At 47.6% G+C, this 14,515-nt stretch overlaps 3 protein-coding genes across 3 annotated transcripts; 2 read left to right on the top strand and 1 right to left on the bottom strand.

Annotated features, from left to right (window-relative positions):
- Positions 1-3,765, bottom strand: LOC112938727 (uncharacterized). The gene is made up of 4 exons (XM_066310191.1): positions 3,628-3,765; positions 1,539-2,285; positions 1,031-1,299; positions 1-406 (listed from the first exon to the last, which is right to left on the bottom strand). The coding sequence occupies exons 2-4, from the start codon at positions 2,075-2,077 to the stop codon at positions 192-194; spliced, it is 1,023 nt and encodes a 340-aa protein (XP_066166288.1). The 5' UTR covers positions 2,078-2,285; positions 3,628-3,765; the 3' UTR covers positions 1-191.
- A 3,188-nt stretch (positions 3,766-6,953) lies between these two features.
- Positions 6,954-8,809, top strand: LOC112938675 (uncharacterized). Its single transcript, XM_026024746.2, has one exon. The coding sequence runs from the start codon at positions 7,061-7,063 to the stop codon at positions 8,702-8,704; it is 1,644 nt and encodes a 547-aa protein (XP_025880531.1). The 5' UTR covers positions 6,954-7,060; the 3' UTR covers positions 8,705-8,809.
- Positions 8,810-10,661: 1,852 nt separating this feature from the next.
- LOC4335613 (ER lumen protein-retaining receptor) lies at positions 10,662-14,280 on the top strand. Its single transcript, XM_015779091.3, has 6 exons — positions 10,662-10,781; positions 12,097-12,362; positions 12,516-12,631; positions 13,571-13,644; positions 13,738-13,801; positions 13,915-14,280. The coding sequence occupies exons 1-6, from the start codon at positions 10,691-10,693 to the stop codon at positions 13,949-13,951; spliced, it is 648 nt and encodes a 215-aa protein (XP_015634577.1). The 5' UTR covers positions 10,662-10,690; the 3' UTR covers positions 13,952-14,280.
- The last annotated feature ends 235 nt before the right edge of the window (positions 14,281-14,515 follow it).

The following is a 14,515-nucleotide window of genomic DNA, read 5'->3' as shown; positions in this document are numbered from 1 at the left end:
TTATGTCAACTATCAAACCAAAACCATTACAGTTATTCATCTGTCTAACATGCAGCCATCATCTGTAATACAACCCCATGGTCCAAAAAAAAAAACATCGCAACAATATGCTAAACTGAGTTTAAACAAATTCATCAATCTTTGCCTAAAAAAGAACACAAAATGTTTCTGACAAAAGGGAGTCTCATAATCTATCCCAGAACAACCTCAACGTCCTCTCTGAACCAACTCCTTCCACACAGGATCTGCCCCTTGATGCCGATCTCCTCCATTCTGCTCCAATGGCGGCGCTCTCCTCCTCCACCTTCCTGCTGCCTCACCACCTCCCACTCCCACAGCCCATCGTACCTAACCTCCCCGTGCCGGAGCAGCTCCACCTGCCGTAGCGCCTTGCACACCTTCACCACTTACCTTCAGGGTTTTCAATTTCGAAATTAGATTTTATGCCGGGGTGACCAAAATTTATCGGTAATTTCAGAAATTTCTGGCTGAAATTATTTGAAAATTTGACTGAATTTGAATGAATTTAAATAAAATTTGACCAAATTCACAAAAAATTGCAAAAAACCAAAAATTTTGGGTGAGATTTGAGCATGCTAGTCAGCTAGTGGGGGCGAAATTACCGAAATTTCAGAAATTTCGAACCGGAATTTCAAACCCTGCATACCTCACGAATGCCACCTGCCCCGGCGTCGGCCCGAAGCAGGCCACCACTAGCTCCCCTAGCTTCCGGTGCCGGAACATCGCCGGCGGCCACATGATCTCTCGCCCCGGCGCCGCCGCCGCGGCCGGCTGATCATCAGCGGTGGCGGCGACGTGGACGTGCAGGGACTCCAGGGACGGCGCGGCCTGCAGGAGGAGGCGCGGCCACGAGACGTCCCAGGTGGGCGGCACATCGGCGACGAGGAGCCGCCTGAGGCTGCGCAGCCGCGTGCTGACGCGCCACGGGAGGATCCACCTCTCCGGCCCGGTGAACCGGACGACGAGGCTGGCCATGCGCTCGCTGCGGACGTGCCAGTCGAGCTTGTACTTGTCCGGCCCGGGGAGAGGGTGCTGGGCGTCGTCGACGGTGCTGGAGTCGAGGGAGAAGCTGAGGTGGACTCGCCGGAGGCGCGGGACGTCCCTGAACAGGACCACCACCGGGTTGGCGTCGTGGATGCACACGCCAGGTCTTCCAGCGCGGCGGCGTGGTTCAGCTGGATGCCGAGGAACAAGCAGCGCTCGACGACGAGCTCCGTGATCGGCGCCGCCGCCGCCGCCGACGATGGCGGTGGCGCGTCCACCACCAGGGCGAGGTCCCTGCAGTGGCATTTCTTGAGGTGGAGCTTCTTCAGGTGCGGGAAGCCCGAGGAGGAGAAGAGGCGGGCGTAGACGAAACCCTGCGTCGACCTCGGCAGGTCCTCCAGGACAAGAATGGTGAGCGCGACCGGCATCGTCGACGCCAGGGGGACAATTCCTCAGCGTGAGCTTCGTCAGGCGCAGCGGCGGCATGTCGGCGCCGACGACGGGTTGGAGGAAGAGGAAGTACCATACCTTACAGCGGCGCGGGCTTGATGGCCACCTCCAGCTCCTCGACACCCCACAAGCCGACGGCCGTGTTGATCAGCCGGTGGACGCAGCCGATGCGGTGGGCGTCGTTCGTGGCGAAGAACTCCACCGTGAGCCTGCTGACACACCGGCGTTCTTCCGAGGCGGCGCCGGCGTCGAGGAAGCCGGTGATGGACTCGGCCAGGCCCCGTATGACGCGTCGCTCGTACCGCGCCAGGGATGCCTCGAGCTTCCTCCCGGCGGCGTCGTCGCCGCGCCCTCCGAGGAGGGCGAGGAACTCGGCGGCGCGCTGGTGGTAGCCCCGCGGGTGCGCGTCGCTGACACGGAAGTCGAGCGCCGGGAGCTCGCGCGGGAGGCGCGCCCAGCGGCGGGACAGCGCGTCGGTGCCGAGCGCGGAGCAGGTGCCGAGGCCGCGCATGACGATGAGCAGGAGCTCGTCGGGCAGCGCACTGAGGCGGTCGTCGCCCTCGCTGTGGGACGCCGCGCGCGGCGGGGCGCTCCGACGCCGACGTCGCGGACGAACAGCCATTGTCACGGCAACACTGACACAAGTTGCCGAACGATTTGTATTTGAAAAAATATATAAAAAAGAAAATTGCCGAAGGATTTGTATTTGAAAAAATAATAATAAAAAAGAAAGTTGCCGAAGGATTCCGATTCGGTCTCGGACTCACGCCGGAGTAAGAACAATGTCACTAACCAACACAGTCACCTCACCCCGGAAATCATCGGTTTTCCTGCAATTCCAAGGTCACGACATTTGTTAGGACCAAATTGAATTTACTTGCAAAATACCCGTACTATTTTTTTACTTAAGACACTACCAGGCTTTTGTTAAAATTTTGTACAATATTAAGGAAAACTATATAAATGGAGTTAAAAAAAGGGTGAACAAATTTTACAAACTTTGCAACCATTCAAGAACTGTTTGTTGCAATGAATCTTTCATCCTACAACTATGGAGAACTACTTTCTTGAACAAAGCAAATCATGATTCCACGTCTAACCTTGTACCTTAGAAAATACAACCATTTGTCTCCTTCCAGATATGCCAACAAGAAAAATAAGAATTCTGTTACCCTTAATTAGATATGCCAACAAGAAAAATAAGAATTCTGTTACCCTTAATTTGTTAGCGGATTAAACAAGAACTTAAATGTATGGTATCACTAAACAAGCAAAATGTGTTACTAACCGGTGCTAAAGATGATTTTTAGTCTCGGTTTGTATAATTGAGACTAAAAATACCCATCATAAGTCCCGCATTGTGTGTCCCAGTTACATAACTGGAACTACAAAGGGTTGCCAACCGGGAGTAAAGTGATTATCCCCAGCGATGGATCCTACGATGATAGTTGAATATTTTTGCTTGTTCAATAACCATGTGATTTACATTGTCTAACTATAGCACACAACTAAAAGAAATTAATGATAACATCTAAATATCACTATTTTCACTACTTTACTACTAGAGAACAGAGACTTATAATATCGAAAAATCAATATTTTCACTATTTTAAATTTAACCATATAGCATCGAAAGTTACTAGTTTACTTTAACAACACCATAAGTTAATTTCGTTCTATAATTTAGCCGCTTTTGCTGAGTAGGCGATTGAAATAAGAAGGAATTTCAATCACCTAGGCTTGGCCGTTGGATCAATGGCCAGGGCATCATCTACACCATTGGACCAAGGGAGGCAGGAAGAGAGGAAAGGAAGGGAGGAGGGAGTTTGCTTATCGACCGGTGATCGGGACTTCCTTGGCAAGCCTACGCTACCGATGCCTAAACACCGACATGCTACCTATGTATTAGCGTTCTAGGGTAGGAGGGCGGTTAGGGTGGATTTAGAGGGATATTTAGGGTGGCTTATTACCTATGGTTGGCGGCGGTGGCCTACGGAGATGGGAGGGCGACGAGGCACCGGAACTGCGGGTATGGAGGAGGGTGGTGGGTAGGGTCGGCGGTGGCAGCAAAGGATGTCATCAGATCTAGTTGAAAGGTATGGTTAGTAGATCTGGATTTGGCTGTGTGAGCCACCCGAGATGGGGGATGAGAGATAGGGCGGGGAAGCTTACTGAAGTTATTGAAGAGGGCGACGACATCGGCGTGGAGGAGCAGCATGGGAAGGAAGGGAGACGGAGGGGTGTGTGGGTGAGAATCTTGGCCCGCCGCTGGCACGATTTTGGCGAGGTACCACAAATGGAGGTGTGGTGCGTTGGTGTGGGGACGATTTGCGGCGGCGGGGTGGAGTTTGAGGAGAAGAGATAGGGTTAGGGTTACCTGATTTGCACGAATCTTGATGAGATCTGAACCAATGAAAAATGAACTAATGGTGGATAGAGAAATATTAGGCAACACATTAATAGGAGGCCTCCAATTTAGCACACAGCCCAAACTTCCGTTACCTTTTCCTAGGTTAATCATTCCTTCTTTACCACTTTTCTGTTCCGGTTCACGAGCATGCACCATTGGCAAGTGACACATTAGTGGGTGAGTTATAGAAAATATCACATATTTGCTACTCATCAGGTGACGAAAAATGTAAAAACCATTAGTCGAATATGCCCACCATCGATCCATGTGTGTGAATCACACTCTAGCTGTCCTTCTTGATCAAAATGTCTTTTCCAACTATAGGAGATGTGGCAGAACCACTGGATTAGCATTCGGGGGGTTGTCATGGGAGATCAAGGAGGAGAGGTCGGTCGGGGGGATTTGGCTAGAGCTGAAGAAGACGATGAGATGTCGACGGATTTGGCGGGGATTCGGGATGAGAGAGGGAGCCGCTGGTGGGCCTCGCAAATGCTTGCCGATGAGGGGAGGTGGTGGGGAGGGTGTCGGCAACCTGACAGATCAAATGTACAGGACAAGGAAGGGATATGTCTAGGATAAGTGTTGCAGAAGTCTCTGAGCAACCCTAGCCATAAAAAATGTAATTTCCATTTAAGCAAAAAAATAATAATGAATACACTACCCAAGAATGCAAATTAGGAATAACCAAAAGTAAAAGTTATACCATGAAGTTGAAGGTTTTTACATATACAGGTTTAAGTAATGCAACTTTTGTAGGTGATTGATTAGCATAGCCTCTTGTTAGGCAATGGTGTAGCCTATGTGCTTGAGATCATTGATGTGCATGAGAAGAGGATAGATGTGGTCTAGATTGCAAAAAAAAAATGTCAAAGTTTTGTACCCTGGGGTGAAAGCACACAATGAAACTTTCACAAAGATGCTCAAACTACAATTTACTCATTAATAACAAATATAAAACTTCCATCGAATGAGAGAAAGAGTTTATTTTTGGATTTTGGCAAAATAAATAAATAAATAAATACACACATATCCAAGTGAATTGGAGTCCTGTCCACAGAGAATGTGTGTGTTAGATGCAAACAGCACACATACAAGGGTTGTGGAAAGATTTGAGTAATTATGGCCATCAAAGTGTAACTGACATTTATAAGAAAAAATATATATGCATGATAAATACACAATCCAAAAACACAAATTAGGAAACTTCGAAAGTAAAAGTTATACCATGAAGTTGTGTGGCATCCTGGCCCAATTAGGACCGACGAGGACATCGGGTCCTTTGAGGGTGTGTGTGTTGGGGGGGGGGAGCTCCTGACTCAATTAGGATGTAGCATGTGTGGCCCATAAGAGCTATGTGTACATGTTTAGTACCACAGTGCTACTTTAGCAAGGGTGACCTTTTAAGTAGGCCTGTCCGTCGATTGTGTTGGGCTGCACAGTTATGAAGGGCGGGCGGTTACAAGTTGAAGCTTTCTTATGTGCAAGTTTGAGTTATGTAACTTTTAAGTGATTAATTAGCCATATCTATCCTCTCCAAAGACAAAGGTGCAACATGCATGCACACAGGTGGGAGGCTCATTGGCATGCACGAACCATTGTACTCGAGGTCATTGATGTGCTTGCAGTTGAGGCAATCCAAATTGCCGAAAAGGGAATCTCCTTCAGGAGTTCGCATCACATAGCGGGCTTTGGCTTCTATCTATTTACGGTGTGTTTAGTTCCTGAAAAAAGTTGAAAATTTGAAGAAAGTTGAGAGTTTGGAAAAAAAAACTAGAAGTTTATGTGTGTATGAAAGTTTTTGATGTGATATGATATGATGGAAAGTTGAGAATACGTGAGAAACTAAACACGGCCTTAGTGGAAGGAGCCATCCCTATTTGTGGCAAGGAGTGGATAGTCCACCAATTCCAATTATAATTTGCCAATGACTTGTTTCATGGCTTTAATTTGAGCCACACATCGTACGTTGGAAACAAAAATAACCACATTATAGCAGGTCAAGCAGTGGAAAAGAAGACCTCTGACCACATGTTTGTTCAAGAATAAGCTGGTGACTAGTAATTGGATTTTGACTTTTTCTTGCATTGTTATTTAAAAAATTTGTACAAATATAAAAAAAGTTGTACATAAAGTACTTTAGATAATAAAGTAAGTCACAAATAAAATAAATAATAATTTCAATTTTTTTTTAAAGACGAATGGTCAAAAAGAGCAGGCAAAAGGGAAGAAAATTATGTAGGACTGAGGTCCTACCCTCCTCCGAAAGACTTGGCTCCTCTATGTGACACCTGTCCCACACGAATCTCAGAGCAGCTTACTCCCTCGTCTCTCCAGTTCCCATTCTCTTCCTTTGCTCGGTGAGGCAGCGAGCTCGCGTCTGACCAGCGAGCTTTAGCCGTGCGCCCCCTGGCGTTGAGCAGCATCAAGTCCAAGCTCGCGCTGCCGGCTTGCCGCTAGTCTGCTAGAAGAACTCTCATGATTTGGACGAGACTGCGCTGTCGACTCGAATCTGCTACATGATTATTCACTGATTCGATTTTTCTTGCCTCATAGCGAAATTATTCAATGATTTGATTTTTCTTGCCGTTGAGTTTGCTCTGTATGGTGTACTGCACTGATAATCATTGCTGGTGATTGACTTGAAGGATTTCTTTCTTTTTGCCGGGTGAGCATTTTAGGATTATAGCGTTAATTTATTGATGTTTCTTCTCGACGAGCGCCTCATGTGAGCTTGGATGCTTTCACGTTACTGATATCGTTTGATTCCGGCGTTAGCGACAACCTGCCGAGCTTCATGCCGCTCACCCGCTGGTCGGACGCGAGCTCGCCGCCTTCACCGAGGAGAGGAAGAGAATGGTGAACTGGAGAGACGAGGGAGTAAGCTGCTCTGAGATTCGTGTGGGACAGGTGTCGCATAGAGGAGCCAAGTCCTTCGGAGGAGGGTAGGACCTCAGTCCTACATAATTTTCTTCCAGCAAAAAGTGAGTAGCAAATATCAATCTAAAACTTCCATCTAATCAGATTAACAGATTTTTGTTCGGACACTTTGTTCTCAAAATCGAAATCATAGAAATCCACGCGAGAGAATTCTGTTGGGAGGCATCCACGCGAATCGGAGTCGTCCGCACGAAGACGGAGATTTGGTCCTGCACTCTACTCTAGATCGCAAAACCGCACGTACGGAACCCCGCGGCCATGGCCGCGCCCGCGGGCAACGTCGAGACCCCTCCTCGCCGCCGCGTGCGCCGCCGCATCGCCGCCGCCGCGGCCGATGACGGCGGCGAGGTCGACGACGATGGCCTCAGCGTGCTGCCCGACGAACTGCTCCTCGTCATCCTGGGCCGGCTCGACACGCGCACGGCGCTCGCCGCCGCCGCGCTCTCGCGGCGCCTGGACCGCCTCGCGCGCGAGATCCCCGCGCTCGTGTTCAGCGTCCGCGACGTGCTCCCGCCGCGCTACCACGCCTGCGTCCGCGCCCACGGCGACGCCGCCGGCGCGGACGCCAGGAAGCTCGACGCGGCGATCGGCCGGTGCGAGCGCCGCGCCATCCGCGGGTTCGCCGACTGCGTCAGCGCCTTCATGGAGCCGCGCGTCGCCGTCGCCCCGCGCCGCGCCAGGAGTCTCCGGCTCGAGTTCTTCGCGGCGCGCAGCACGGGCTTCGTCGAGGACCTGATCGCCATGGCGGTCGGCGCGTGGGGCGTCGAGGACCTCGACATCACCGTCGTCAAGCCGGCGCTGGTCGAGCAGGGCCCCTGCTACGCCTTCTGCTTCCCCGACCACCGCCTCAGCGCGGAGTCGCTCCGGTCGCGCATCCGCAGCCTCGCCGTGTCCAACTGCTTCCTCCCGCCGCCGTCCGAGCTCCGGCACTACGCCGCGCTCACCAAGCTCGTCCTGCAGGACACGCACCCGCGGACGCCCCTCGCCTTCTACCGCCAGGTGCTCGACGCGTGCCCGCGGCTCAGGGCGCTCCACCTCCGCCGCTGCGGCGCGCCGTGGTACGCCGCGCTGGTGGTCGACGGGATGCCGGAGCTCCGCGAGCTCGTCGTGGACGGCTGCGGCTTCCACACCGTCGACCTGCGCGCGGCGCCGGCGCTGGAGCGCGTGGCGTGCGTGGACGGCCCCGTCGCGCTGGCCTTCGGCGGCGCCCCGCGCCTCGCCCGCCTCAGCCTCACCTACGCGCTCGACGACCGCCTGGTGCTCGTCCGGAACTGGAGGCTCTCCGGCCTCCTCGGCGACGCCCCGGCGATGGCGGAGCTCCTCGTCCGCTTCACCGGCGAGCCCAAGTGGATGACCTCGGGACCGCTCCGCTCGCCGCTGCCCGGCCTCCGCAGGCTCGTCGTCGCCGACATGCCGTCCAACTGGGACGTGTCGTGGCCGCGCGTCATCCTCGAGGCGGCGCCATGCCTCGAGGTCCTCCACATCCACGTCCAAGAAGAAGAAGACGACGCCGGGACAACGGCGGCGGCGGCGGCGGAGATACCATGGCCGCCGGCGGAGAGCGCGCGGCACGAGCGCCTCGCGGAGCTGGCGGTGGTGGGGTTCGCCGAGACGCGGGGGCAGGTGGGGTTCGTGAGGCACGTGGTGGAGGCGTGCGTGGCGCTGCGGCGCGTCGTGCTGGTGAGGCGCGGGCGCGTCGTGGTCGGCAGCGAGGGGCGGTACTGGGACTGGAAGCTGGTGGCGGCGGAGGCGGCGGCGCCGCGTGAGGGGGAGGTGGGAGGTGGCGGCGGCGACGGCGAGCGCCCGACGGCGGCGGCGGAGTGGAGCGAGGTGGAGAAGATGGTGATACGGAGCCAGGTGAAGAGCGCGTCGAGGCCTGACGTGGAGGTGTTCATTGGATGACGTATGCTATCACGAGTCCACAAACACTTTTTGGACCTAGTGCCGATTGTATGCGTAATTGCGTATAAAGGGTGTATATGATATTTTCACATCTAAAATCTTAAATCTTAGGGATAATTGCATATTTGCGCTCGTTTTGAAGCTTATCTATTAAATGACCCTACTTTCTTATAGTTTGCTTATTTGGCTCTGCTTTTCAAGAATGAATACCCTGTCTGACCCTATTTCCACTACAACGTTACGGTTTCATTTTTTTAAAAAAAATATAATTATTATTCGTAATGACCAAACTACTCTCAAACCCTATCCATTCCCTCCCCCTCTCTCGTATTCCGGTTGAGGTGGCGGCGCACGGAGGGGACGAGCCGGCACGGCCACTCATGGAGGGAGGTAGCGGCTGCGGCGGAGGGACCGGACCCGCGGCAACGCGTGTGCGGAGGAGGCTGCGGGTGCAGAGAAAGGAGCGGCGACGACGGCGGTGGTGGCCTCTCTCCCACGTGCTGGTGACCTCCGGCGCGGCACAGGGCACCATTCCCTCCCTCCATGGGCGCGTCGTCACCGCTCGTCCTTTGTGCGCTGGCCTGCTTCCTCCGCACACGTGATGCCGCTGCCCACCCTCCACACATCGACGAGCTCCTTCGCCACACAGGGCGCTGCTTCCTCCCTTCCCGCGCCCCGGCCTCCGTCTTCCTCTGTTTGAGCCCCGCCGCCGGGTCGGCCGCGACGACGACGACGCCGTGGCAAAGAGGATGGGTGGTTGACAAATCCAAAATTTTGTTATATTTTATTTATATTTTTATAAAATAGAGTCAAATAAGCAAGGGTAGAAGGGGCAATTTTTGCTCCGATTAAAACTGTTACATGCTCTTAATGGAATAGGGTCAGATTGTATCTTCAATTTTGAGAAAAATGGTCAAATAAGCAAAGTTGAAAGAAGATAGTCAAATTGGTAGTTAGTCCTCAAAACATGGTCAAATGCACAATTGCCCCAAAATCTTATTATTGTGTGTGAGGCAAAGGTCCGATTGGTTGGTAACTAAGAGCATCACCAACAGATTATCTATAATTTTCTCCTAAAAATTTGGTTTTGGGTTTCTTAAACTAAAAATAGAAGTGAAAAAACTCCTCCCTCCAACAGATAGCCTAAATTAAATCCCCAAAACTTAAAAAGTGGGCCCTTCTGTTAAACTACTAACATAAAATTCCGTTTTTTTCTTTTATGTGCAGAAAGATCGCTATCTCCCACGCTCGGGAACGGAGGAGAGAGGCGGGATTGCGAGATTGGGAGCGACTTCCGCGCCCGCATATAAACGGAGCAAGGAATGGGGAGAAGGGAACTCCAAAACTCGGGTAGGAGAGTAGGGGATCTGTTGGAGTTGTTTTTTTTTTTTTTTGACTAAAATCCCTCAAAATTAGTTTTAGAAATCATATAGGTAGATTGTTGGTGATGCTCTAAGGGTGGGTTTTGATGGGAGGTTTTGGATGGATAGGACATGACGACCCTTTTTTTTATTGTTTATTACCTCTCTCCTAAAATAAATTTATTTTTCACCCATCTCACACATACCAAAAGACTAAAATACTCATATTTTTTTTCCAATCTCAATACAATTATTTTTCACTTTATCTACTTCCAATATAATTATTCTTTGTTTTCACAAATTTCAATGCAATAATTACTTAAAAATTAAATTTATTTTAAGACAAATGAGATGAGTAAAAAAACTTAATATGAATAGGAGGAAATAATTTATATTCCAACCTTTGCTTCAACCATACTCCAGTTGTACCAAATTTCAGATCTCACTGTCCATCGCTGCCCGAAGACAAATCGTGTCCACGGCGGAATCACAAAGCCCCCGATCGGACGGCCGATAAATCGCCGGCGATTTGATCCGACGGCTGGTAAATGCTCAAGCGCGACTCATCTCCCCCCAACCTTCTCAACCCACGAGGTGGGATCTCACGGCCTCATCGGCGGGCGAGATGAACGCCTTCAGGCTCGCCGGGGACATGACGCACATCATGAGCGTCCTCGTCCTCCTGCTCAAGATCCACACCATCAAGTCTTGCGCTGGTGAGTGACTGATCAGCCGACTGGCGCCTGCTTAAGATGCATTTTTTTTTACTGTATTGAGTCCTGGATTGGTTGCCAGCAGCTCAAGAAAGGTAGAGTTCTGGATCTTGGGGGGGAATAGGGGACGCTAGCACAATGCTGTTTAGTGAGGGCTAAGATTGGTGGTGCTTGTGGATGGATTCTGAGGCTTTAGAGACTGGAAGTTTAGAGGGTTTGAGGAAATTAATCTTGGCTTTTTGGATGCAATTGGAATGGTTAAGATGTAGGTTTGGTAGTTGTACATTTGAGGCTGGATCCTGGAGGAAATGTTGGATCTTGGCTTGCTCTGGTAACGGCGGTGGCGTTGCATAAGGGCCTATGCTTTTTGGAAGATTTCAGTGATATTGCCACTCCATTGTTTTGCTAAAATTAGAGATTGGTAGGTTAGATTCTCCTATTATTTTTGCCTTCCCCCATCTTTTTTCTAACAATACTGATTGATTGTTAGATTCTCTGGAAAATTTGAGGACAATGTTGTGTTGTCTATGTTTTGTAACGCACTTTTGTCGACTTATTGATTGTTATTGTGTTAAAACCAGAGTGGTATCATATATGGGGACCTGTCCTGGTCATTTGCATTTGTGTTTCTTAAGGATCCCATGTACAGAAAATTTTCATGTCCTGGTTCAATCATATCTGTCCCCAAGGGGCCACATGACATAAAATTTTCATATCCTGGTTTTTTGTTGTGAAATGATAGATCAGGTATATGCGGATTTATCACATGGAACGGTAAAGGTATTGAACTTGTCATGTATCCATTTGCATTTTTTTCATTTTTGCTACTCAAAACTTTTTATATATGTTTCATAATTTGAAGGAACTAAACTTGTAATAGTTTGTCCATTAAAGAAGCCTTTTTGCTGGTCACTACTCACTATTCAGACCCGATTTAACTGCTTGCACATCATGGGTGTCATGTTTGTGGTTCGTATGTAAGAGGCCCTCAGAATTACTGCAGTGCTGTACCACTTTTAAATTATGCTAGCGTGTGTCAGCATGCGGCCAAGTAATTTACGAATTGTATTCATAGAACCAGAACATTGAATGGCTAAGATTATGTGTTGCTCCAGAATTTAATAATAACGAGTTGGTGAATTCCAATAATGTGGTTGCTCTCATAAGTGCAGCAAATACCATCATTCCTGTAATTTTCAATTTTTCCCTTGTAGACACATTAGATTTTGGAGGATGCTTGTTTTGAACAATGTCTGTATCACTCACTCAAGAAGTATCATGAACATAAAATCAATTTTTAATTTCTTTTTTCTTGTAGGTGTTTCCTTGAAAACACAGGAGCTATATGCTCTTGTTTTCGCCACTCGCTACTTGGACATATTTACAGACTTTATATCCCTATACAATACAGTCATGAAGATGATTTTCCTGGGTAGCTCATTCTCAATTGTTTGGTATATAAGGCGCCACAAGATGGTCCGCAGATCATATGATAAGGATCACGATACATTTCGACATCAATTTCTTGTTCTACCATGTTTTCTTTTGGCCTTGCTTATACATGAGAAGTTCACTTTTAGGGAGGTACTTCATCAAATCAACTTCTTGAAGTTGTAGAAAATATAAGCTTCCAATGATAATTTATCTCAGCTTTTAGGTCTGAATTGATATATTCCCCTTTAGTTTTATTACTTCTATAAGTTATGACCAAACTTTTTTGGGGTTTATCCGAATTAGGTGATGTGGACGTTTTCCATTTATCTGGAGGCTGTTGCAATTCTTCCTCAACTTGTACTACTACAGCGTACACGGAACGTTGATAATTTAACAGGGCAATATGTGTTCTTCCTAGGGTAAGTTTTGAATATGGATACCATTTTCTTTTGAGAAAACACAACTTTCAATATTTTCTGATCCATCTCTGAAGCGGTTAAACCCCAATTGTTGCTTGTGTCTTGTTGATGTTAGTTGTGCTCAAAATATAGTCCACATTTAATCAATGAGCACATAATCTTTCATCTTAATTATTCTTTCAGGCTCCTAAGTTCAACATAGTCGAGCACTGATCATTTTGCATTATCATGTTAAGTTTTTTGTTTACCCTTTCCAATGATTTAGCTGTTTTTCTTCCATGGATAATAAGATGCATATGCAACGTTATCAGTTAGAAATTTTCAAATGATGTACACCATAATGTATTCCATTGTCATCTATTTAAATAAGGGCATGTGTTGTTAAAGATATTTCAGACTTGAATGATGTGTCTAATGTCTACTGTTTTTTTAGTCAATGAGAAACATGGTCATTGGAAATAGATTCATACCAAATATGGTTTCAGTAAGACAAAATCCTAAAATTAATCAGCATTGTATCAACATGGTGACTATGTTGCAAAGTAACCATTTTTTTCCAGGTTCAGAGAACTTCTGTGGAGAACATGCGATGTAACATGAAACTGTCCCCTTTTGTCATTACCGTAATTTGTTTCTCCATTCATCTTTTTGGTCAGTTTGATTGATGGAATCAATTGTCCCTATTTGTGCTTCTACTCCACATGCTAGTGCTTGCAAGGATTTTCTTTTTTGACATTTGACTTGTATATCATCACATTGTCCTTGTTAGAGGTAACCAGGCCAGAAATTCAGAAACATGTACACATTATAAGTTTACGCAGTGGACTTTATCCATTTCATTTTCAGATTCTATGCACCATTATTCTCCATTGGAAGTCAGTATGTTCTTTAGTTAGAAATCTTGACGTTTTCATTTTCGCATTGATTGACATGATGCAGCGCATACCGAGCATTATACATCCTCAACTGGGCCTACCGCTACTTCACTGAGCCACACTATGTGCATTGGATAAGTATGTCATATCTAGATTGCGTTATTCTGTATTTAATTTAATATATATGCATTGGGAGCAATCTACAACAATTTATGTGTGTTTCTTAAACAGCCTGGATATCAGGATTCGTGCAGACATTGTTGTATGCAGATTTCTTCTATTATTACCTCAATAGGTAAGCAATCTGCCTTTAATTTCTCACTCTTTCCATTTAATGAAATTTCATGTCGCAATGTTGCACCAAGTCTTCTAGCAATAACTAATAAACAATACCGGACATTTTTGCAGTTTGAAGAACAATGTGAAGCTCACCCTACCAGATTGACAACTCAACTAATGATTGTAACTTTTGGTGTTGTATCATCTGAAATGTGGGTGGCTTGGCATGTCCAACCAGAAAAAACAAAGATCAGGAAAAAAATTGTTTTCATACAGTTCTGAGAGGTGTGACAATAGAACAGTGCAGTAGCATATGTTGAAATTGTGGTGTGCTCCATTATGAGGAAACCGCAGATGTCTATGTTGTACATTTGAAAATCTTGTAGACGATACACTGTAAATTAAAGAGATAATTGCCCATTGCACTATGGAGATGAATATTACTCTGGGTGATCAGTTGTTTGTCAAGAGAACCTTGAAACTTTTAAGACAGTATATGTGACTCTTTCTACAGCATTGCCATGAGCTGCTATTGTTAAACTCTTTGTCATCATTTTGATCAGCCTAAAATTTAAATCGTAAAATCCAAGACTTTCTAGAGCAATGTGATGTGCATGTTTAGTTTGAAGAGATCCTATAGTGACAGTTCACAAAAATCATATATGCAATTGTTGGAGCTGTGACTTGTAAGTAGCATCCAATTTTGAAATGTTGTTTGAATAAATTCAGG

The sequence above is a fragment of the Oryza sativa genome, chromosome 4 (genome assembly GCF_034140825.1).
Source record: "Oryza sativa Japonica Group chromosome 4, ASM3414082v1".
In the NCBI taxonomy this organism is placed as follows: domain Eukaryota; kingdom Viridiplantae; phylum Streptophyta; class Magnoliopsida; order Poales; family Poaceae; genus Oryza; species Oryza sativa.
The sequence above is the reverse complement of the archived record's forward strand: the minus strand, read 5'-3'. Positions and strand labels throughout refer to the sequence as shown.